General features: G+C 44.5%; 1 protein-coding gene and 1 long non-coding RNA gene across 3 annotated transcripts in view; one reads left to right on the top strand and one right to left on the bottom strand.

Moving 5' to 3' along the window:
* The window catches only part of LOC132002552 (phospholipid-transporting ATPase IB), a 606,778-nt gene that overhangs the window by 44,347 nt on the left and 536,208 nt on the right, over positions 1-26,223 (bottom strand). For both annotated transcript variants that reach the window (XM_059377600.1, XM_059377601.1), the window contains 2 exons: positions 12,052-12,140; positions 5,134-5,238 (listed from right to left, as the gene is read on the bottom strand). In XM_059377600.1, coding sequence (XP_059233583.1) covers positions 5,134-5,238; positions 12,052-12,140 — 194 coding nt within the window. The remainder of the gene's footprint in view (positions 1-5,133; positions 5,239-12,051; positions 12,141-26,223) is intronic.
* LOC132002553 (uncharacterized) overlaps positions 1-26,223 on the top strand; it is a 40,986-nt gene that overhangs the window by 3,810 nt on the left and 10,953 nt on the right. The window contains exon 2 of the long non-coding RNA XR_009399943.1: positions 16,883-17,059. This is a non-coding gene — a long non-coding RNA (uncharacterized LOC132002553). The remainder of the gene's footprint in view (positions 1-16,882; positions 17,060-26,223) is intronic.

Raw genomic sequence — 26,223 nt, 5'->3', positions numbered from 1 at the left:
AATGATCTTTGGTGTGTTTGAAAATGGTGCTGATATGTTTCAGGCTCTGGCTTCTATTTTTCCCCTGATAACACTCCATTAGGATTCCCAGATGGCTGGCTTGGACCCGTGCCCCGCCTATCTGCACAGCGGTAGCCTTGATGACACAGGCGCTGCGTGAGCCCAGGCTGTGGCACCCAGACACGGGAGTGAATCAAGTTTCCCTCCTGAATCCCCAAGAGGCAGACAGGCTGTCTAGATTACCCTGTGTGTGCCGGCTGGGCCCTGGGGTCACAGAGCCCATGTATCAACATTCATGAGGACATAAAACCAAGTAAGAGATTCAGTGATCACTCACTATAAGGCAAAGACCAGTCACCCGGCTACCTTTACTCAGGGCACAGAGTAAACCATACTCCGGGGAGGCACTTAAGTGAAAGAGAATCCCACTGCCTTGCTGGTGAAAGCCAAGGGTAGCAACCAGAACTCCTTGACCTTGAAACTGGAGAAAAATCAGCCGGGACCTACCCTCCCCCGTCCACTCCAACAACTGTGGTGAACAGAAAGAAGTTCTAAAACAAAACAAGGGTCTTCTTGTGGTTTATTTGGATTAAGTAGAACTAGAAAACGCAATGTTTTCATCAAATATATTCACCTTGCTTCCTGACTGCTGTCATACCCAGAATACCCAAATATCCTCTACTTTGCCCTGAGGAAGAAAAACAATTTAAAGGGGGAAAATTTAGTTTGTCAACCTTACATGACATCCTGGACATTTAAAAAAATTATATTTATAAAGGTAAGTGGCCACCAGTAGATTTTCTTCCACCAGAGGAACAATACAGTCACATGAGTTACACTTTAGGAATAAAGAAGGAGAGGGAGAAAATACTACCAAAACATTGAAAGAAAGAATTCTTTCCTTAGCTCATTTTTTGAGACATGTGCAAGGTACTGACATGCATGATAGATTCTATTCTACACACAGGACAGGAGGGATATCTCTTGGTCAAGTTTTTTGGGGAAGATGGCTTGGGGAAAGGTATTCTGAACAATACAAATATTAACAAGTGTCTAGTGTTTGTGAGGTACACAGACAATACACCAAGAAAAAGGTTTCATCAGGAAAAAAACAAAATAAAAGACAAAATGAAAATATTTCTATTTTCCACCTGAAGCATTTTCTTTTTTCCCTGTCCTTTCTCGATATCTCAGTCATAGATCTCATTTTTTTTTGTTTTTTTTTAAAGATTTTATTTATTTATTTGACAGAGAGAGATCACAAGTAGGCAGAGAGGCAGGCAGAGAGAGAGAGAGAGAGGAGGAAGCAGGCTCCCTGCTGAGCAGAGAGCCCGATGCGGGACTCGATCCCAGGACCCTGAGATCATGACCTGAGCCGAAGGCAGCGGCTTAACCCACTGAGCCACCCAGGCGCCCATAGATCTCATTTTTTCTCCTTATCAGCTTTTATTCTCTAAGTCATGAGTACAGGCTTAATTGTGCATAAATGACACATGTTCATTTTGGAAGACAAAATTTACTAATGCAAAAGTGCAGGAGTGTGCTAATGAAATTTTCATGTTTATCAAAATAATAGAAGAGTTTGGGGCTTTGACAAGATCAATAAAATGGTAAGTTGAAGTATTTTATTGCATGGATAAAGGGCATAGGGGAACACTTAGAATTCCTAGCTACCGTCAAAATTGTAATTGCAAATTTGGCATGAAAGGGCCTTTTTTTTTTTTTTTTAAGATTAATGCATAAAAATTTTTGTTCTATATTCTTATGAGTACATTCCTGAGAAAAACTGCTCTAATATTTGCCGGTGACTTGGACCTAGGTTTTATGACTTGGCAGAGTGTACTGAAGGGGCCTTAAGGAAAGCTTTCAGCATTGAGCTGCATAGCTGTCCGGTGGTTAGGGATGTCGAGGACACCTGGCGAGCAGAGGCCCTGGAAGGCAGGGTCGGTGGGAGGACCAGCTCCCAGCCTTACTCATCTCTGTATGGGGAGGCAATGCTAATGTCCCACGCATCTGTCCATCTGTGATCCTGTTAGCTCTGTTCTGAAGCTGTGAAGTAAGTGGTCCCCTCATGACAGGCCGAGTGGCCGCTGGCCTCTCAGCAGCGCTCCATGGCTACTCTTAACGTGGGCCTACGCCACGGGCTCCAGCTGCCCTGCACAGAGAATGCGGGCTCACCTTCCTCTCTTCCTCACCAGCTCACTGGGCTTTTGCAGTGCCAGTCAGCCAACAAATATTTACAGAGTGTTTACTATGCACCAGTCTAAAAGCAACAGAGAGACGCACGAGCCTACTGAAATATTAGACGGCCGTGGGATTAAGGAATGGGACGTGTGAGGAGAGAGAGAAGTACTCAGGCTCGCTCCAAGAGGGTGTCTCTAAATCATTAAAAGGAGGAAGGGAGCTGAAGGAACCTCCCCGCCCACCCCAGGCCCTGGGCTTACCCTCCCCCACCCCTCCCCCACCCCTCCAGGTACCAGAGCCGCCCAGGAATCCAGGCAGGTGTGAAAGAAGCAAACAAAGGTGATAAACGAACAGTTGTGAGGCCAAGCAGGACAAAATCAGAGGAGCCGGTCCCACTATCTAGTTTGCAAAGGACCACCCAGAAAATCTGGGAGCAATTAGGAGGGAGAAAAAAACAAACCGTGGTGGTGGTGGTGGTGGCTGGGCCCTCCGAAGCTGATGGGAGGCAGCGATCACACAAGTGAGGCAGGACACTGGGACTAGAGGAGCCCCAGTCAGGAGGTGGGGGCGGGGCACACTCACGTTTCATGAGCCCTGGGTACAACTACAAGGTTGCAAAATTGACAAAGCGATCAGAAAACAGATTTTAAAATGCAGACAGTAAGAGACCACACTTAAGCTGTAATTATCTTCCGAAATTCACTGAAACATTGAAAAGTGAGTTGTGAACAGGATATGTGAGCTTTAAAAATTCCATTCTTTTTATTAACAGTGAGGAGGGCTCATACACCACCCCCCCCCCCCCCCCCCCCCCCACCAAAGTGAAGGCTAGCAGCTGACACTCTGCATTCCAGCCACGGGTCAGGCAATATGTTGCGCTCTGCGCATTGTTTCATGAGCCCCGGCCTCACTTCCCCCACATACTACTCTTCTGCTGCGGATGAAGAGACCATCCCACTGTAGGAAATAGCTTGTCCAAGGTCACATGGCTAAGCAGCTGAGCCAGAACTGAAACACGGGCTCCAGATCCCTTGGGGTGAATTGCACCAGGGCACACAATCCCACCGGGCACCCCCCCACCCACAGGCTGCTCCCTCTGACGGAAATACGCACTCATCACTTCCGTCTGCTCACCTCCTCCAAGCCCTGTTTTCCATCCCGTCCCCCATGCGAAGACCTTCACCTCTCAAGCCAGATGGCCTCCCAGTTTGCTGCCTCCTCTCAATACCTCCCTGCTCCCCACTCCATGTCCAGCCTTATAAGCTTGCGGGGCCAGAATCAGACCCTGACCCATATTAGATCAAACATGGCAAAGCGCCTTCCTATGCCATGTGAGGCGCAAGGTTTTCCTGTCCAACGTCGCATAAAAGTTTTAGAATTTGGCTTTGAAATTCTCCTTTGACTTAGAAATTACCCAAGATCTCTCAGCAGCTACTGTGTGTGAGTGAGCATTCTTGAGATCTAAGAGGCCCTGGGAGTGGTTTTCAAAGAAGTCAAAATTGTGTACTTAATAAACCTAAGTGGTTACTAAAATTGATCTGCATTTTGTAGAGTTTTAAGCCTTTATGAATTTCAATTTGCAGAGGTTTCTCCCTATTTTTAGAGCTTATGAACATTTGGGGGGGGGGGTCAAGAATTTTCTAAGTCCTTGAAAATCTAGTAGGTGCTAAGCACTATGCCTAAAGTATCTAATGGAGAGCGCTGGCCTTGGCCGTGGGCTGCCTGGTGTAATGGTTCTGTACAGACCTGCTTAAGGCCTTGCCGCTGTCCTCATACACTCATGGCTTTCGGTTATTAAAGACAGTGGTTTTTGTCCTGTTGACAGATTATTTTTTAGAGTGACGAGCACAGCTGCCATGTAACGGATGCTAATGGACTCGCTTGTTAAAAAATGCCATAAACAAATACAAAAACCACAACTTCAGCTACGGACTCGACTACCCCTCTCCTAAAACATCTGCAGTAATTTAAAGCAATATTCCTAATACTTCTCAAAATTCAGATTCTCTTATAAAGAAATGCTTTTTGTCTTCATGACTTTGAAAGATGGTATGAATAAACAGAATAAAACAAGACACACAGGAGGGGTCTCTAAAAGTGTTCAACTTGTAGGTTTTTGTTTCCCTGGCAGGTACATACAGACTTCCTCCGAAGCATTTGCAGGACAGCTGTACTCATAATCTTGCAGACATGCCATGTGTTTAAGACAGCGATGCTCAACTGTTCTTGGGTGCAGGTAGACTTTCTTTGGTAGTATATGGGCTTTAACTAAATGCAATCTAATAGCATCATAACAAAAATGATTAATCAAAAGCTTTTCTCATACCCAACTTAGAGACGGGGAGGAGGCGGCCGAGGTTCTACCAGAAATAAGGGAAGGGAATGATAACATTTGTCTCTCTGAACTAGCCTGGATGTTCACATGATAGTTTTCTCAACCCAAGCAGAAAACCATAATTCATGAAAAGGAAAACAAAAAGGCCCATGTATACTTGCCATGAACTATATATAACAAGATTGACATGAATAACAGGTGTCATTTGGCACACAAACCTTCATGGTAAATACTCATTCTCTAGTCTAATAACTGGCCCTGGTTTCAAAAGGCCTAGTTTTTAAATACTCTTTGGTAATATAACTAAAACAGAACTTGTCCACGTCAGGGTAGTATTGCTACTATTTCTGTTTTCTACATGTGCATTGTTTTACCCGGACCCAATAAAAACCCCCCGCTTTACCTGGGGACAGACTAGATTTCATGTGACCACAGAGAAAATGTAATTTAAATCTCCCTATGATGGTATTCTTAGAGAATAACCAAAACACTTAAAACAGCAGTTCATGCTCACATGGAAAACCGAGAAGAGAAACAGAAAGCCGGGAAGGAAAGGTAGGGAGAAGGGCCGGGAGGACTGGTGCTCCCCACACACTCGGTCGAAGCTGGCCCACCTCTTTCCATTACTGTCCCGAAGCATCGCCTTCCCCATCACTCTGGACTTCGTCTCCAGCTCCTGTACCTCCTCCAGCAATGTTTTTTTGCAGGTGTGCTTGGCCCTGTATCACAAGGGAAAGACAAAAAGCACATGACACATGAAACTTACACAGCTGTAGAGACGGTCGCTCCCTTTGGGGTCATCTCTGGAAGCCCTTTGAGGCTGAGGCTGCGGCTTCGGACATCACGGAATACTCTTACTGTCCCTGCGTATGGCCAGGATTCTACTTTCATAACCTGGGAAGCATCCCAAGTTTTGAGGAACACACTTGGACCATGAACCTCCTATTACCCCACATCCCCCAAAGAACACAGCTTGTTGCTGAAAGCCTGAGGATCTGGTTGAGGACCCCCGCCATTCAGACCAAAGATCCAGGCTCACGGGATGTTCACGGGTCTATTTCTAAAGCTTTTCACTGCAGGATCTGGGAACCCAGGGGATGCTTTAAATCCTTCCCCAAGTGGATATATGCAGGTCCCTTGGCCCAGGCCCCTGTGATCACAGAGCCCCAGGTGAGCAGTTTGTTCTCTTTTTAGCATGGAAAGATACACGGTCACAGCAGGAATGGGATTTATAATGCTGGAGTTCACGCTCTTCAAGTCAAACCGTGCATCTGAAATTTAGGGTCAACACAAATATCTGGGCACAGCTTTTCCACCCTTCTCTTGCAGAGACTTACCATTAGGGCCCATATTCGTGGGCCCCCAGAGTAAAACAACTGAGGGAGTAAGAAAACAAGCTGGCCTCTTGACCACAGCTGAAACCTCAGCCTGGTTCCATTAGCCTGGTTCCATTACACCCCTTGAACTGTAGGAATAGCTGCCTGCGCCCTTTTTCTGGTTAAATGAAGAATACCTGACAAATGTTCAAATAAGCGACTGATCTAGGGTCTCCCTAAAGTTGAGACTGCACACAGACTCCTGGTTGGAAAGGATACAGTTGAAGGAAGTCGGTTAGCTGGACACGGGTGTGAGACGGGAAAAGAAAAACTCAAGAAGCAAAAAGGCTCCGGGCTTAGCAATACAGGGCAGTTTTCCTTGTTCCGAAAAGCTTATCAGTCGTTTCAGCGTGAACAGATGTGAAGACCCTGTTAAAGACCAGGACTCAAAAACAGAAGGTGAACCAATGCGGAGCATCTTTGCGAGGGAGCACTATGGAACGGGAACAGTTGGGAGATGGGAGCTGTTGCAGGGAAATCACATACACCCGCCCACCCTCCACCTTCAAGGGAAGAAAGTCTGTTAAGATAATGCCCAGTCATCCCCTAACACTCCAAATTAATCTATAATGGAGTATTAGTCCGAAGACACTGTATATGCGCCTGCCATTCCTTTCCTCCAAAGTAAACACGAGCACTAGGCCGCACAGGTTTTAACACATAATACCTTAATTACACCAAGCTGAGTCCGGGGACTCAGTAGTGATAACATTCCGCAGTTCAAAGCAGAGGCGGTGGAATTTTAATTTAAACAAGAAATGAGAAAACATTTAACGTTTTGCAGGAGACAGGCAAAAATTTTACACTGTTCCGTATTACTGAATATGCTGCGCCCCCAACTTTCATCTCATGGGCTCATGGGGCTAGAATGGTACCAAGACAACCCGAGTTGCAAGCCACACTCCAGCAGGATTCACCCTGCTGGATTGATTTCCCAGGCCCCAGAATGACATGCGTGCCGGTCCTGAGGCTGAGTGTGTGCTCGGTTTCAGGGCCCTCCTCGCTTCACCACTGTCTTCCCCTCATTCCTCTTTCTCCTCACACAGAGCAAGTGGGGCTCCCCAACCTCTGGAACAGCCCTCAGAGTTCTCTTCTGGGCTGGGTGACAAGGGCATCATCAAGAAATAGGCTAAACACGGATTGCATGAAGCACTGGGTGTGGTGCAAAAACAAGGAATACTGTATGCCGGAAAAAAAAGAAAAAGAAAAAGAAAAGAAAAGAAATAGGCTAGGGACAGGAAGGCTGGGCCCGTGGGTGCAGGGCCCTGGAAATCTATACCTTAGGCCAAGGGAGAGAGAATCTGGCCCACTGCATCGAAGCTGCTGGTGTGGGCTCATTCATAAAATCACCTCAGAAGGAAATGATCACCAGGCACTGCGCATGTTCTCAGTGGATGAAACTCATCTGTGTCCAAGAGTTACTCAACAATTTCATAGTATTTCCACGAGGCTAGCTCCCACAGGCTAGCCTGGAAACTTGATCACTATTCGAGAACACTGGGTGGCGATGCTGGGGACGATTCTGTGAGTCCTTCTCTGTGCGCACTGGGGTAGAAGCAATGTTAGCGGTGCAAAACCACTTTCTCAGCAGCCTCTATCTAATAAAGCCTTAATTAGATAAATGATCCCCCCATCAAAGTCCACCTGTGAAAAGCCAGTCTTTGAGCATTAGCCCCTGGCATGCAATTTAGGTCTCACCAGGAGCTGGGGTTTGGCTTGCTCAGCCACAGCTGTGACCGAGTGGGCCCCATTATCCAGGAGCGGCTTATCCCCAGCGGCCCAGGGCTGCTCCATCTAACCCGCGTCAAGAAACTGACTACAGAAGGGGCAAGGTGGGTGGGGCTGCTTGGCCACTGTCAGAGTGCAAGAGCGTCGGGGAGCCTCGGATAATTCCAGGTTAGAAGGGACTTTTAAAATAAGCAGATTGGGGGGCGCCTAGGTGGCTCAGTGGATTAGGCCACTGCCTTCGGCTCAGGTCATGATCTCAGGGTCCTGGGATCGAGTCCCGCATCGGGCTCTCTGCTCAGCAGGGAGCCTGCTTCCTCCTCTCTCTCTCTCTGGCTGCCTCTCCGACTACTTGTGATTTCTCTTTGTCAAATAAATAAATAAAATCTTTAAAAAAAAAAATAAAATAAGCGGATTGGTTTAGATTTTCATCCCCCTCCCGCCCCGCCCCCAGAAGCTTTTTCTCCTTGACTTTTTTTTTGCATGGAAAAGTAGCAAGTCAGAAGGAGACATTAAATTCTAAATGTGGATGAAAATGTAAATACGGTGTGCTTCACATGAACTTATTGTAGGTAGAAAGTTTTTTTTTTTTACAAAAATATCAAGACTCATTTGTATACAGAAATTTTGTATTACCTTTTATTTCCATTTAACTGCCTATCTGGGATTATAATAAGGAAATGAAGTCATTCTGGAATTGCTGAACATATTGTGAGTTGATGGGTAAAGCATAAGAGATACAGTTAGATAAAAGAAGACTGGTTCCTGTGTTCAGTGGCCTTGAGCTTTACATTATTTTTGTAAAGCAACTAACGAATTTCTCCTAAATGAGAATAAGTACACAGCAGCTTACCTAAGAATGCTGTCATGGGTAAACATTTTGGAAGTGTGTAAGCTAAAGGATATTAAAGTAGTTCTGGGCAATTTAAACTTCATGCTCCTCATAAAAATACTCATTAGCCAGGTATCACATATAATCAATCAATTAATCAATTATTCCAGTAAAAGATGTGTTAGTTTGGTCCCTCGTGAAAATTATGGTTGACAGGATAAAAGAGCAGCTACTTTATGGTGTCCAAATCTGACTTAAGATAGTCTAGTAATGGATCTTCAAGCAGAAAGCTGACAGACTTCATGGAAAAAATGACTAAATTACCTCATGCTGAGTTTCTTTCTATTTTTTTTTTCCTGACTCTAGAGTGTCTAGGTCCTAAAATGGCAGAAAGGGACTGGACAAAGTAAGGGGGAAAATGCAGAAAGAGAGCAGCTCACTTTGTTAAGCGCCTCTAGAAAGACACATGAAAGTGTGGGCCTGCGGGTCTGCTAGGGATTTAAAAGCTCTTTCAAAGTAGTTAACCACTAAAATTCAAAACAAGACAAGAGGTCTATAAGATTGGTGCAAGGCTGAGAAACAAACTGAGGATTTTGGAGGGGAGAGGGTGGAGGGTTGGGTGAGCCTGGCGGTGGCTATTAAGGAGGGCACGTATTGCATGGAGCACTGGGTGGGGTGCATAAACAATGAAACTTGGAACACTGAAAAAATAAAAAAATTTAAAAAAAAATTGGTCCAAGGCAAGATGAGAAAATGTAACCGTCCCGTGAACTCGGCTCCATGTCGCTGTCATGGCACAGGCCCTTCGTGGCCCCGGGATTCTGGTTCACTTCATTCAAACTCTCCGTGGACCTCCAAGGAGAGCCAGAGCACATCGTGTTTCAATAAAGAGTTGACAGTTGGAACCAAATGAAGGGTGGCTGTGGACAATCAGGTTCATGTTTTTGCTCAGTGTGCAGGAAGGGAAAACAGAACATGTTGTAGGAAGTGGAAGCTCAGAAAGAGAAATCACGGGTCACCTGTGTGGCTCAGTGGGTTAAAGCCTCTGCCTTTGGCTCAGGTCATGATCCCAGAGTCCTGGGATGGAGCCTCACATCGGGCTCTCTGCTTGGCAGGGAGCCTGCTTCCCCCCCCCCCCCCCCCCCCGCCTGCCTCTCTACCTACTTGTGATCTCTGTCTGTCAAATAAATGAATAAATACAATCTTTAAAAAAAAAAAAAAAAAAAGAGAGAGAGAAATCACAGTCCTGGATGGTGGACTTGGCAGAGGTGAGCAACTCTGAGTCTGCTTCCACCTCCAGGAGAAGCCTCTGAAATTTACTGGACCCAACAACATCTATTTCAGGCTGGGAGTATAATATAAGATAAAACCCGGGCCCCCTGATCTCAGGGAAAATTCCCAGATAAGCTGGCCAGATGCTTGTCTTTGAGGACAGTGGTGACTCTAATTTAGACATTACATGTGTATTAAAAATTAAGCATGTACTTTGGGCAAATACTGCCGGGGAGAGCCAATGTAGTCCATTCTCCCTGGCTTCCCTAAATAAAACCAGACAAAAGTACATTTCTGTAAGTGCCTCCGGAATTGAGTAGGAGTCTTTCCAGCTCAGCCCAAAGCTGCTAGAAAAGCCCACTGCTCTTGGGAAGGGCTCTTCTCTGCGCTTGTCCTGGGCAGGAGGCAGCAGGTAGGACAATGCCCAGGGTCTGCCACTGCTGGCCCCTGACCAGCACCTCCTTCATAGTGCCTGGTCCCTTCTCCTACCTGGCTGGCAAGCTTCTGGCAAAAAGTGACTTCCACTCTTTCCATATGGTGGAGCTGGAAGCAGTGTCCTTGGATTTATCCTTGCTAAAATGTAAATGGTGCTAGTTTTATAGTACTAGGGGAAACCAAAAACAAGTCCTGTTTAAAGGAATAATTTACTTCACTGGTGACTGGTAAGTTTTACTTGGAATGGACTGGAAAAGATCCAGAAGACTGACAGGAGGTAAAGACATTATAATCTGCAACCACTTTTTGAAAGAGTAGAAAGATACTGCTGCTAAAGTCTCACTTGGCAAATACAGAGACTCAATAAACATTTTTTTTCAGGATGTTAATCAAGATAGTTGAATTAAAATAGGCTGAGAGTGATTCATAGTCATATTTCTATTCTCAATCGCTATAAATTGTAACGTGATCTGATGTAGCCAGTACCATGTTGGATTTACCTAAAACTAACTTGTCATGTAAAACTGAAGAAATTTAGCAAGGTAATATAGCATGCCACAACTGGGCTATGTGCTACAAGAACAAATAATAGAACTAGCATTTTGTTTCAGTGCATTTATTAGATTAAGAAAACATCTTTCCTGGCTACAATAATTTCATTTTGAAGGAGTCCAATTCAGCTGTTTATAGAATATGGTTCTAGCAGATAAAAGGGAACTATTGGTAAATCAGGGCATTTAGTAAATTAGAATTATTTAATTTGTGCTAATAGTTGCAAAACTTAGTGAAGAGAAAAAAAAAAAGCACCCCAAATATGTGCTATACAATTCTCTCTCTTCCTCACTCTCTCTGCATTAGGCATCACTGGTTGTCAAGATAATGCCAAAATGAAGACTTTTTCAAAAAACATCCTTAACTGTCAGGCAAGAACAATTCTCATTGAGTGTGGGAGGAAGGGGGGAGATAAAAATGAAATCTGATGTCTTTTCCTGGAAGGTTTGGATTAAAGTCTCAATTCTCTACCTCAAGGCCCCAAAATAATTATGCTTTGCCCAAAGTAAAACCAATCAAGGAGTCTCAATTTTCAGGGAAAGTTGGCAACTGTTTGTAGGAGGAATCAGCCTACCCCAAACAAAAATCAATATTATCTCTTTTGGAGTCTTCCATCTCTTTCTCGTGGATGAAACTAAAATTAACATTATCTTGCAACTTAGTTGCTTAGCTTACCTTGTGCACAAGATATTTTGGAAATAATGTATTCTGGAACATATAAGCAAAAACTGAGCATGAATTATTTCCTACTTAACCTACATTATAATTTCACCTTTGTGATTAATTCTCATAGACCTGTACACTGACACTCAAAATAAATTATATTTGAAGGAGTTCTACTGTGAATTATTGGAGAAATGAAGAATACTTCATTCCAAGTTATTTTCTAATTTGAAATGACTTACATATACACAATTTTCGTTTAAGTCTAGGATTTAAAGCCAGTTTATATTTGTAACTGCTTAGGCATTGATTTTTTTATATAAGGAGAAATGAATTCTGAGTTATGCTTCCTAAACCTGATGGAATGAATCTGTACTTAGAAACCCTACTTTAAAATCATGCACAAGCTTCACACCTATTGACCTTCACACAGCCTATCTTGGGACTCCTCTTTGTCTATATTCTCCTATCGAGGTGAAGCACAGTTTAAAAGAAAAAAAGAAAACCACAAGAAACCCAAACCCCCAACATCCTTTACATCTGTTGCTGGCAGATAGCAGAAGACCTGTTCCTTTAGAATATCCCACAGCATGAAATATCCTATGGTCAGGTTCATGACAGGTGACTGCAAGGACAGATAAGCAAGACTTAGGGTGACTATGTCACCCTTCACTTACGCTCTCCAGGCTACATCTTCCATTAAACACGCTGTGGGCACCAGAAATAATCCCAGCCAGAAGTGTGCGGAGCTCAGGACCATTGTCGCCTGCAAGAAACAGGAGTGACACGTGTGTTAATACTTGTTCTTTCAAAAGCAGATGTAATTTAACCAATGTGAAACATTCCATGACACAAAAATGACAGAAAGCACTAAATTCAACCACAGTGAAAACATAAACCTAAGACGGATGTCAAAGGGACCTTATGTAGTGAGCACCTGTTGATCTCCATCAGCTCTTTGCACCTTTTATTTTTAAAAGTGTCACTGTCTCCCTCTGTCTATAAAGTGCTTTTATATAGAGGGTCTAGTCAGAATGTTGACATCAAAACCATCCTTTAGAGAAAGCTAGAGCCAGACTCCTCTATCCGATGAACTTTACTGGGCTCCTCACATCTACTTGGCCTATCTATGAATTCATGTTCCTTCACTGCTCAGTCACTCATGGAAGCAGAACCTTCATGCAAGACAAGGTGATTCTCAACACCCAGAAGAGGAAAAGGGATGGTTATCGTCTTTGCCCTCAAGGAAACTAAAGTTGTAAGTACACACACACTCTATTGTGTGGTATTATCTACAGATTATCCTTGACTTATGATGGGATCACATCCTAATAAACCCAACATAAACTGAAAATATCCCAAGTCAAAAATGCATTCAATACACCTAAACTACTGGACATCATATAATTGGGCAAAGCCATCTATTACAAGATAGGCTTTTTGCCGGGGCCTCTGGACAGCTCAGTCAGTCAAGCATCTGCCTTTGGCTCAGGTCATGAACTCAGTGTCCTGACCCATGTTGGGCTCAGCAGGGTGTCTGCTTCTCCCTTTCCCTCTGCTATTCTCCCTGCTCATTCTCTCTCAGATAAATAAATAAAATCTTTTTTTTTTTTTAAATAGTCTTTTGCCCATTTTATAATATAGTACTGATGTGGAAGACTGCACAGAGGTTCCTCAAAAAATTAAAAATAGAAATACCATCCTGATCCAGTAATTTCACTACTGGGTATTTACCCCAAGAAAACAAAACACTAATTTGAAAGGTGTATGCACCCTTCTATTTATTTTAGCCTTATTTACAATAGTCAAGAAATGGAAGCAACCTAAGTGTTCATCCATAGATGAGTGGAGAAAGAGGATATTGTGTATATGTACACACGTACACAATCACTCACACACAAGAAATATTACGTAGCCATAAAAAGGAGTCCTATTTTTGCCATTTCTGGCCTAGAAGTTATGCTAAGTGAAATAAGATAGAGCAAAACCAAAGGCCGTAAGTGAAAGCTTACATGTGGAATCTAAAAAAGCAAATGAACAAACAAAAATAGAAAAAAAAAATCCATAAATACAGAGAGCAAATTGGTGGTTGCCAGAGGGGAGAGTGGGTGGGGGATGGGCAAAACAGTCTAAGGGGAGTGGAAGGTACGGACTTGCAGTGATGGAATGACTAAGTCATGGGGATGAAGTGGACAGCAGAGGGAATAGAGTCAATGCTATAGTAACAGTGCAGTACAGTGACACAGGGTAGCTACACTATGAACAGGCTTGTCAAATCACCATGTTATACACCTAAAAATAATGTAACGTGTATCACCCATACTTCAATAAAAAAAGAGACAGAAAACAGGACTGAAAATATAATAAAGTGTTGTGTATCTCATGTAATGTATCAAATACCGCACTGAAAGTGACTAACACGTGTGTTAGTCACTAACTAACTAACTGCACTGTCTGGATGCAGAATGGCTGTCAGTGGGTCGGTGATCTACCTTCGTGGTGATGTGGTTGGCAGGGAGTGGCCAGCCTCCGGCATCACGAGCGAGGATTGTGCCACGTACTGCTAGCCCAGGAAGAGATCCAAATTCAAAATTCCAAGTATGGTTTCTAGTGAATGCATATCACTCTCACGTCATCATAAAGTAGAACGATTGTGAAGGTGAAAGTCCATCTGATATCAGGGGCCATCTGGACACTAGACACCATGGAATATGATATGGATCACGATCACATTTTACGGGCTTTCAGAACGCTAGAAAGCTGGTAAGACTTCTTAAAGAAGATAGAATGTGAGATGTGTCCAGAAAGATAAACAGGATTTCCAGAGCTGCAGAGGGGCAGCGTGGAGAGCAGTTCTAAGAGGAAGGCTGAAGGACAGGCACTGCCTTTGATGGGATTTGCTTGTTCCTGGAATGCTGAGTCACAGTCAGTTTTGGGTGGAGGGTTTTAAGAAAGAGAGTTGCAAGGCCAAGTTAAATCAGGCAAGGAGTTGAAAAGAGAATTTAGGGCAGTAACAGAGGGAGGGATAACTTTGCACTGAAAGAAACAAGGACCAGGGCTTCTAGAATCCTTGGAGTTTGGTTTCCAGGGAGCATGGCCAGGAGCATGGAGCTGGCAAGCTGGTCTGGAAGAGTGGGCTACTTAGAAAGGGGACCAAAGTGACAGAACAGAACACTTTACATTCCTTGGTTTGCTTTTCTGGACACCTCACCATGTGGTTCTGCTGGAATAGACAGGTTTTGCCAGAACTCATTACAAAGTGGTACAAAGCTTTCCAAGGGTAGGCGGGCAGTGGGGCTGAGGCACATGTAGGGTTGGGGACACTTGAAGGGAGTTGGTAGGGCTAAAAATCAAAGGGGGCTCAGGGCAGCCCTCTTCAAGTGCAAAAGGTGGGGTTCACCCTGATCCCAGTGTGGCATACAAGCTTCAACTCTTTCTCTGGCTTCTGTCTTCCATTCTGGGGGTCCGACCACACCACTGAGGCCCTTGTTGGGCCATCTGACTGCGCCTGAGCAGGGCTTCTGTCTCTGTGCGTGTCCCCACAGCTTCTTCGCCTGTACCCCAAAACCCATGCCTGACCATGCCCATCTTGTCTCTGAACTCTGGCATATGGCTCAATGTGGTACTCGAAACTTGACCACGATGACTCTGAGAAGCAATGAGGTCTGGGGCAGAGCCAAACTCTACCCTGGCATTGGACTTGCTTTCATTTTCTAAAACAAGAGTGCTGGTTTTCTGAAAGAGTCATTCTAAACCTCAAAACTATGTGAGTATATTGTGCCCCGTGGATTTTATCTCACCAAGTTCATCCTAAGGAAATGAGAAAAGATCAGAAGTAGCAAGTGTAAGAATATCCACGTAGTGCTGCTACCAAAGAAAGAAAGAAAGAAACATCCAAGAACACGGCTTAAGCTATGGTGGTCCCTACACACCGTGGGCCTCTGTGAAGCAACGAGAGTGGGATTCGTATTTGTCGACATGGAGAAAGGTCATGTCATACCGCTAAGGAAACCTCCAGGGCCTGGCACCTCGTACAACAGACCTATCATGGCAATGGGGGGAGCAGTGAACGGCATAATTAGGCCAAATCTGGAAACTGAACTTGAGATGCTATGTCCTGATGAAATCCCCTGCAGGTTATTGTGTCTTTAACTCTTAAGCATTATACACATATCTCTATATTAATATAGATCCTAATTTTTGTGAATCCTGCTCTAGCATTTCTTTACCTTTCACAGACATGTTCTGGGACTTCAAAAACAATGAGTAGCCCTGGCTTTGGGGGACCTGACACTACCACCCCCTTTCATATGGGCATGCTTGCGTGGGCAGGAATGATGCATGAAATGGCATGGCAGGAAACATGTCTTCCTCACAGGAAAGAAACATTTACTTCAAGCCCACCCTCCATCCCCCAACTCCCTCTGTAAGTCCAGCCTTCCACCGACAGCCCTCTCGCTTCTGGGCCAGGCGGTGTGGCCAGTCCAGCCGCAGCACCGAGAGGGGACCTTGAGTTTTGCTCATGGCTCCACATGCCTAGGGTGGTGCACAGTCCCCAGAAGGTGGAATCCTTCGGGCTACACTCATGAGGCTACGTCCTCGATCGTCTACTAGGTATACTGATCAAAGAGCAGGGTCATTTAAAAATAACACTTTATAAGAAGGTACTACTTAAAACAGATAGGAAACTGGGAATTTTAGCTGCTGAGGGAAGTCAGGACAATGAATTTTGAATTGCTTTGTTGGAAATAGGAAGCCCTCTGTCAAGTGAACAGAAGTCAGAGATTTTAAATATTGTTTTGTTATTGGTTTTTACAACTTGGAGCTGAGAAGATTTCCTATATATAACCTAAATACATGTCTCCAGAAAGGTTTCTACAATTTTTTACAGAATGACCAAGGTCCCAAGTCCTGAAAACTTTAAGGCCATAGCTTTAATTACTTAAATTTAATTACATTTTTATTTTCTTAGCATAGAAAAAAAAAAGGTTTATTGAGCTGGTCTGGGTGACTTAAATTACCCTCTGTCCTCACCCCTTCTAAACACTATTGAGGTTTTAAAAGCATCCTCTTGCTGTGCTACTGGGAAGAATGTACCCATCAGTTAACACATCTTTACTAACACTGACCTGAAACCAGTCAGGTGCCAAATGCATAGGAACCCACTGTGGGTAACCTGAGGCTCAGGTGGATGAAATGAGTTGACACATTAGGGCCCGAACAGGGGGAGCCCTGATAGGACTGGAGGCTTCTCTGATGGTAATGAGCTCCTCAGGACAACAGTCAGGTTAGACCAGGGATATTAATCAAGGACACCCACAATGGGATTGACCAGGGATTAGTGCTTTCACTGCTGCTACTAATCACACACACACACACACACACACACGCGCGCGCGCGCGCGTGCGGGCACACACACACGAGCCCTGGTCTAGCCACCCACGAAAGTGGTGATAGATGAGAAGTTTTGCTTTGTTTTATTTTTTAAAGATTTTATTTCTTTTTGAGAGCGGATGCACAAGCCGGAATAATGGGGAAGAGGCAGAGGGTGAGCAAGGAGCCTGATTCAGGAATCGATCCCAGGACCCAAGGACCATGACCTGAGCTGAATGCAGACGCTTAACTGACTGAGGCACCCAGGCATCTGAGAAGTTTTAAAAAGGAAGCAGAAGGAACCAGAGCCAGGTAAGGGCAGTCTGCACTCCCAGCGTGGGGCACAGGGGAAACAATACTGACCGTGGAGAAGGGAGACAGCTCAGCTGCCGGGAGAAGGGACTAGGATTTCTTCACACATCACTAAGTGCCAGGCCTTCCCATTTAATCCCTCACAGTTCCCATGTCGCAGAAGAAAATTTAACTCTGCAACCCCCACCCCCACCCCAAATTTGCTGCCACATTCAAACACATGTTGCTTGGCTCCAAACCCTACTCCTTCTCCCCAGCATGAGGAATGAGGAGCTTCCTTCTTCCCCAACTTGCCTGTGCCGGGGCAGGAGACAATATCTCCAAGTGCAGACATGCCATCTTGCTCCAAGTGTGAGCCTGACTTCAATTTAACACCAGAAACCCAGGGCACCAAGTTCAAAATGGAAGTAAAAGAAAACCTGGACCAGTGTGTGTTTGAACACTATTTGCTCTGGGTGACGGGGCAACAGCGGACATGTTTGGGAGCAGCATACCCGACCCCAGCCTGGGCTGGGAGGCAGGTGTGCCACACAAATCCATCCCTCACGAGGAATTCTTGGAGCGTGAGGAAACCTCACAGGTGTGGACTCCACAGTGCAGTGGGAAAAAATTTCCCGTGGCCCCATAACCAAAGGAGTGCGGCTGCACTCACTTGCCACAGGAGAGAGGATGCAAATTCAGGCTGAAATTGGGTTTCTTTCCTGGGGTCGTGCATGCCCACTCATCCCCTGTACAAGATGCCAATGACCTGGTGCCAATTTTAAGCTTAGTTGTACCGAAATGGGGAAGACACCTCTTGGCAGTCTTCAAAGGAACATCCTCTGAAGATTACCCTACCAAGCACTCTGTAAAGGCAAATGCATTTTTAGAAAAACCACCAAGTGATTCCAGAAGCACCTTCATACCGGGGCTAACTCAGAAACTACGCCACATGCCTGATCCTGATATTTAAATGCCAATTCAGTGGTATTTCCTGGTCTACCTGCACAAAAGGGGATTTGAAGCTAAAACCTCCAGCCCAAAAATCTGCTGCCTCAGACTCCCCCTGAAATGCCCCATGGTGGGAGAGGATAAGTAACCACCTAAAAATATCATTCCTACAAACATGGGGTCATTCAAAACAGAACATATAACAAACAGTCTATTTTTGAACAGTGGGCTTCATCATCATTATTATATTATTATTATTATTATTACCGAAGCATAAGATTGCCTTATCAATGGATACTACTATTTTGAAACACTGAAAAGTTAGTGGTGGGTGATTGACATGGTCACATGATATGGGTTTTTTTCAAAAAGCATCCCCTTCTGCTCTTGAAAAAGTATATTCAACCTCCAGGAGGATAAAGAAATGCTTGCAGGGGGGTTATAACTTAAACACACTCAAATGCACAAATCTTAAGGATTTAGTTCAGAGTTGTGACGACTGTCTACATCTTTGTAAGTACACCTGTGTGCGCCAACAGAATATTCAGTCCCTGCCCAGATTCAGTACTATAGTTATTTTGCCTATTTTCGAATTTGATCTAAATGGGAAAGTACTCATATTTTCGAATCTGGCTTCATTCATCTAACATGGTGCCTTTGAGATTCATCTATGTTCTCGTGTGTGTCTATAATTCACTTTAAAAAAAATTTTTTTTTTACTAGTATTCTCTCATGTGAATATGTCACAATTTGTTTAGCCAATCTCCTATGAATAGACATTTGGGTTCCTTGTAGTTTGGGGCTATTATTAAGAGTAAGACTGCTCTCCACATGTTTGTACAAGTCATTTTGTGTGCATATGTTTCTGCTTCTGTGGGGGTACACACCTGGAAATGGGGTGGTTCTGTCATATGGAAAGTGTAGGCAGACCTCAGAGATATTGTGGGTTCGGTTCCAGACCACTGCCATAAAGTGAATATTGCAATAAAGCAAGTCGAATGGATTTTTGGTTTCCCAGTGTATATAAAAGTTAGGTGTACAACTATATTGTAGTCTGTTAAGTGTACAATAGCATTATGTCTTAAAAAACAATGAACATGCCTTAATTTAAAAGTACTTTATTGCTAAGAAATAACTGATCTGAGCTTTCAGCGAGTTGGGATCTTTTTGCTGGTGGAGGGTCCCGCCTCCGTGTCAGTGGCTGCTGAATGATCAGGGTGGGAGATGTTGAAGGCTGGCGCAGGGGGAGGAGTTTCTTAGAAGACAACAGTGAAGTTTGCTGCACTGAGTCACTCTTCTTCTCATGAACGATTCCTCTGTAGCATGTGATGCTGTTTGGTTAGCATTTCACTCACAGTAGAACTTCTTTCAGAATTAGAGTCAATCCTGTCAAACCCTGCTGCTGCTTTCTCAGCAAAGTTGATGTAAGATACTAAATCCTTTGTGGTCACTGCAACAGTCTTCACGGCATCTCCGCCAGGAGCAGATTCCAGCTCAAGAATCCACTTTCCTGGCTCATCCACGAGAAGCAGCTCCTCGTCTGTCCAAGTCTGATCATGAGACGGCAGCCGTGTGGGCCCATCTTCCCGCCCCACTTCTAACTCCAGTTCTCTTGCTGTTTCCACCCCCCTCTGCGGTGACTGGCTCCGTGGACGCCCTGAACCCCTCCAAGTCCTCCAGGACGGTGGGAACCAAACTCCGGTGAATGTGGATATTTTGACCTCTTCCCATCAATCATGAATGTTCTTAAAGGCATCTAGAATGGTGAATCCTTTCCAGAAGATTTTCAGTGGACTTTGCCGAGATCTATCAGACGGATCAGTTTCTATGACAGCGAGAGCTTTTCAAAACATATTTCTTCAATAAATAGACTTGAGAGTTGAAGTTATTCCCCGATCTGTGACCCAGAGGCAAAGTAAGCAAAGGCTGTTAGGAAAATGGCACCCGTAGGCTTGCTCAAGGCAGGGTGGCCACAGACCTTCAGTTTGTAAAAGGCGCAGGATCTGTGAAGCACGAGACGAGGGATGCTTGTACTGAGTACCCTTTAAGAAATGGCCCACGTGTCCACTGAGGCAGCTGTATGAGTGAGATGGGTGGAAGCACTCCTCTTGTTCCATGTCTTCACCGCATTTGGTACCGTCAGTGATTTCTACTTGAGTGGTTCACTGTGGTAATGACATTGTCCTGTGGGGTCTGCTCTGACAAACACTATCATCATCACGTGGACTACTTAGACAGAAGCCACGGGACTGGGGGCCTTTCCCCAGTGCCTGGCAGGGCAGCTGTGACAAAGTTAAAACCTCCAGAAGGAAAACTCTGAAGCCAACACAAACTCCACTCACCACACTCCATCCCCACCCAAGGGAGGGAACTCTTATTTCAGGGCATGTAGAATGGGGTGATTTTAAAAAAAATCTATGGAAAACATTTAAACTCTTGTTTACTCCCTACCGGGTAAGGAGACAGCTCCCAATTTTCCCAAACAGGCTGTTTGGGAAAGAGAGAAAGGTGAGGCTTGACATCCTCTGGATTATTAACTTATCCTTTTCCAGCTAGTGGTCATTTTGATTTCCTATTTTGCTCCTTAGCACCCCATTTTAGAGACCACTGATTTCCTGAGGTGGTTTTTTGAATAAGAAGATAATTCTTACCACATAGCACGGGGCCTGGTACACAAAATTAAGGCAAGGAAATAAGCTATCACTGTTCGGAAATGTGGGACTCATGTCCAAAGTGAGGTCAGGTTTAAAACTGGTTGTGTATAATTTTAAAAATATGCGATCTGTACTCTCTTCTACCTTCGAGAACAAAAGAAATGACATTCACTGAAGACATGCATGTAGCCTCTGTCTTCTGTGTTTTGGGGCAGTTGTCCTGCAGGGGGGCTGGGGAGGGCTGCAGGGACACCATGGTACCTGCTCTGACTCTCCTTCTGTAGAGGTGGGCCTGCTGGTTTCCAGAAATTATGCTGAGGGTCTGAGTGTCTGTGGCACAGTGCTTATTTCATGTGTTTATAGACAACTTCAACAATTACTATTTCTAGATTGTAATTCTCATGTGGTTGCACAGAAAGGCAAAAGAGTCACTGTGTTGTCACAGAAAGTCATCCATTTTTCTGAGAGAAAAATTTGATGCCTCACAGTTACAACTACTGTGGTAATTTGGAATATTAGGTTCAACGTTAAGGCACAGTATTTAGGACAGATACCAATAAAGATGGCCCATCTCACCTGTTCACCATCTGAGTGACAGGCCCCTAGATGAGAGACGAGTGTCCCTCATCATGATTATGAGTAGCTGGCTCCTGACTCTAGAAGGTTCAGAGACCCAGGGGCTGGCTCCTGGTGTACTGAAAGCTGCCCTCTTGTCCTTGCAGAGGGCAGGGCTCTGGAACCGAGAGGGGCTGCTTCACTTCACTCGTTCCTTGGCTGCCTGGTGTCAGAATACACACCCTTGTGACACAGCCTATGGGTCACCTGCTCTTCCTACGGTAGAATACGAAGGTGTTTCACTCATTCCTCTTCCCATAGAAGTGGATGAAATCAACGTCTCGAATCAGGAGCTTGGCAGAGGGACTACTGAGGAAGGGCATCTGAAAGACCAAAGACAGTGAGCAGCAGGTGTTTCTCAAAAAGCTTCTGTGCAGGGCTGGATTGCACGGTCTTCAAGACCACTGTCTGGCAGCTTTGGCTGCCCTAACAGCATGCCAGCGACTGTGGGCATAGACCGCAGACACATATCCTCAGAGTTCTGGAGGCTGGACATCTCGGGATCAGGGTGCCAGAGTGGCTGGCCTCTTGTGAAAGTTCTCTTCCTGGTCCATAGAAGGTTGCCTTCTCACTGTGCTCACATGACATGTGTGTGTGCGTGTGCGTGTATGTCTGCATGCACCCATGCAAGGAGGGAGGAGGAGGGAGAGGGAGCAAGCTCTCTGATGCCTCCACTTATGAGGGCACCACTCCCATCATGAGGGCCCCCACCCCCGCCACATGACCTCATCTAAACCTAATCACCTCTCAAAGTCCCCATCTCCAAATATCATTATATGAAGGGTGGGGGCTTCAGTATATGAATTCTAGGGGGCCACAAACAAACTCAGTCCATAAGAAGCACAGACAGTCCGCCCGGATGCCAATCCCAGATCTGCCGCATACTCTTACTTAACTACCATGCTTGTGTTTCTTCCTTTGTAAAATGGTAAAAATACTTTCTCATGAGGGATTCCCTGAGGCCTAAATGAATTAATAAACGCAAAGCACGATAAAAAGTGCATGGCACATGGTAAGTATTAGACACATTCCCATAACTACCTACTTCCTTGTATGCTATTGAGATAAGCCCAGATCTTACTTGGATATCCTAGAAGTGGACAGTAGGGATGCAAGCGATTCTTTAGTGAACTTTGAGGGCGAACTGGGTGACGAGATTCTGCTCCAACTGTCAGGAGGTTTACCCACCACTGCTCTCAGGGGGGTGGATAGGTTGAACAGTATGATGCAGAATTCCCAAATGCTATTGCAAATAGGTTCTTCGTTGGTAAAGAGCGGCAAGTGTTCACAGTGAAAATAGCTAAGTAGTGAAATAGCCAAATTCTATTCTTTCTGCTCAGCCATAAGCACTGCTCATTTGTGCTCACTGCCAACAGGGTGCTTCTACTTTTAACCCATCAAGGTGAACTTCCTATCATGACACCAGGCCGGGCACTGCTCTTATCACTACTCAGAGCATGGACTCAGCTGTCACTCCACAATGATGAAAGATGTCCATTGATAACTTTGTGCCCGAGTAGAAAAAAGAACAGCTTCTAACTGTTCGTGAAAAATGTTCTCCATGTGGGTACATGTCAGAAGGCTAACTATGGTCCCTGCCTGAGTCCTGTGTCCCAGGAAGCTGGGGAAAATTCTCAAGCCAGACTTTGTTAAAGAGCCTAACATGCTTCCACGGGGCTGAGGAGTGAGTGAGCTCTCTGCAGTCATAGAGAACTAAACAGCTATAGAATAAGCAGCCCACAACCATCCTTATCCTTAGCACGGATGGGAAGGAATTTAGAGCTGAAGATCCTGGAGATCGTGTCAGATTTTAGGTTTTTCTGTGGGCTCTTTGGTGGCAGGAACCACAAACTAAAAACATCAAATCATTGTTTGGGAGGATGATAAAAAAAATTCTGCCCCAGCAGATGGCCTTAAAGGTACATAAGGCTGGCAGCCACTCATGCGGAGTGACAGGAGTGACCCTAGGAAGGAGTGTCTCCTCAGCTTGTGCACTTGAAATCAGCGAAGAGGCAGACAGTTGGAACTGCATAATTAATATACTGTATACATTCTCACACATATATCCTAAATATGAGATATTTTATCTCACTGAAAAGTCCTCATTAATCACTCCTTTGAGCATTTAGAATACCTTTAAAAATGCTAATATGACCTGGAAGATTTGCATAGTCTAAATTAGAGTAAAAACCACAGGATAAATAAGACATATCATCCTAGATCTCCAGTCTCACCTGAAGATTTGAAAAATAGATCATTTCATGTTAAAACCAAGAAAAGAGGGTAAGAGGAAGATGGCATCAGAGCAGGAAGACCCTAGGTTTGTCTCTTCCCACAGACACAACTAGACAACTATGAAATCATCCTATATACTCCAGAAATCGATGTGAAGACTGGAAGGACCAACTCCACAACTAAAGGTAGAGAAGAGGCCACATCGACGAAGCTAGAAAGTAGAATGATATGACTTGGGAAACAGACTGTGGCCACTGTAATGGGGAGGGATCCATGGTTGCAGAGGACAAGAGACAGACTAGCTCATAGGGGAACGAGCACATGGAGAAAAAGAATCCCCAGAGTAATTGGCTTGGGAAGCTAGAGGGCTGAATTTTATGAATTCTTGTAATCAACAGGGATTAAAGTTTTGGGTTTTAAAGATCAGCAGGGTTGGTTCTAAAAGAGCTCCGAGGGCACTGTGCTGCTCTTGGAGAAAAGGCAGGGCAATAGCCCACAGACATACAGTGTGGAAACAGGGATCTGAAGAGCCCCTGGAGCACACAGTGGGATTACTCGCTCATCTTGGAGCACATCCCAGAGAGACAAGCCTTCACGGAGAGACTGCTCAGAGAACAAAGGAACAGGCCAGTGCCATTTCCTTCCCTGCCCTCAGCACAAGCCCAAGGCCACCTGCAGGAATCAGCAGAATGCTGACTCTCACTGTACTCTAGTGGAACGCCCCCACTCAGTCATGTTCCCTCACTCCCAGCACGGTGGGGGGTCCCTCCTCCGGAAGACTGGCCCAAACTCCTGCCAACACCACATCTTCTGACTAGGGAGTTTTGCAAGGTCTCAGTACCAGAGAGAGTGAGGACAGGCCTCATTTCCCAAGCGGACCAGAACACACCAAGTTAAAACTTACCACATTTAGGCCAGGGACCAAGTACTGCCCACAATAAGCAACAAGAGCTTCTGGAGATGACTAGCTTGAAGGAAAAAGTGGTCAGGTCACAATAGCAGAGTGCATGCAGCCCACACTGGACACACTTTCAGAAGCACCAGGCCTTGGGGAACAGGGGACACTACACAGCAGGGCACCACAGCATCCTTCTTCATAAAGCCACTACCCTCAAAAACAGGAGACATAGCTGACTTTCCTCACACAGAAGAAAAGGCACAGGGACTTAGACAAAATGAGAAGAGAGAGGGATTTTTCTCAAACAAAAGAACAAGACAAGGACACAGGTGGAAACCCAAGTGCAACAGAAAAAAATAACGAGGCTGATGGAGAATTTAAAGCACTGGGCATGAGAAAAGAATGGAGGACATCAATGAGAGAGTTAACACAGACATAAGGAATAACACAGCCGAGAGGTCTCAATAATGAAATGAGAAATACACTTGATGGAATGAACAGCAGGTGGGAAGAAGCAGAATAATTAATGGCCTAGAAGACAGAGTAGTAGAAAGTAAGCAAGCTGAACAAAAGAGAAAAAAAGAATTATGCAAATGAGAATAGACTTACAGAAGTCAGTGACTCCACCAGATGTATTAACATTCATATTATAGGAGTCTCGGAAGAAGAAGAGAGAGAAACCAGCCTAGAGAATTAATTTGAAAAAATGGTAACTGAAAACTTCTCTAATCTGTGGAAGAAAACAGATAATCCAGATCTAGGAGGCACAGAGAACCACTAACAGAATCAATAAAAGCAGATCCACACTTTCAGATGGATTACAAATGTAATTAATTTGGATTTATTATAATATGTCTCACATATTGTAATGAAAGACATATTATAATTAAAATGGCAAAATATTAAATCCTCCAAGAAGACAGTTACATTCCAAGGAAACCCCAAAAGCCTATCAGCAGATTTTTCAACAGAAACTTTGCAAGCTAAAAGTGGCATGATATATATTCAGAGTAGTGAATGGGCAAAACTTGCAGCCAAGAACAATCAATCCAGCCAGGCTATCATTCAGAATAGAAGGAGAGATAAAGAGTTTGCCAGACAAATAGGAACTAAAGGAGTTCATGACCATTAAACCAGCCTTGCATGAAATACTAAAAAGGGTCTCTTTGAGTGGAAATGAAAGGCCAAAAACCACAGTGTGAAGGTAGGAAACACAAAAGCAGTACAAATGAGTATTTCTGTAAAAAAAAAAACAGTCAAGGAACTCACCAAATAAAAGGATATAAAATATGACACCATATACGTAAGATGTGGGGAGGATAGGGGTAAAGAATGGGTTCAAACTCAAATGACCATCAAGTTAATAGAGACTGCTATATGCAGAAGATGCTATATACGAACCCAATGGTAACCACAAATCAAAATCCACTAATAAATATGTAAAGAATAAAGAGAAACAAATCCAAAAATATCACTAAAGAATTTCAGCAAACTGGGGCGCCTGGGTGGCTCAGTGGGTTGAGCCGCTGCCTTCGGCTCGGGTCATGATCTCAGGGTCCTGGGATTGAGTCCCGCATCGGGCTCTCTGCTCAGCGGGGAGCCTGCTTCCCCCTCTCTCTCTCTGCCTGCCTCTCCATCTACTTGTGATTTCTCTCTGTCAAATAAATAAATAAAATCTTAAAAAAAAAAAAAAAGAATTTCAGCAAACTATGAAAGAGAGAAAGGACAGACCAGAGAAAAATCTTCAGAAACACTCACAAAACCAGCAATAAAATGGCAATAAGTACATATCAATAATTACTCTGAATGCAAACAGACAAACACTCCAATCG

This window comes from Mustela nigripes, chromosome 15, assembly GCF_022355385.1.
Source record: "Mustela nigripes isolate SB6536 chromosome 15, MUSNIG.SB6536, whole genome shotgun sequence".
In the NCBI taxonomy this organism is placed as follows: Eukaryota; Metazoa; Chordata; class Mammalia; order Carnivora; family Mustelidae; genus Mustela; species Mustela nigripes.
Note: the sequence above shows the minus strand (reverse complement) of the source record. Positions and strands in the feature narration are given on the sequence as shown.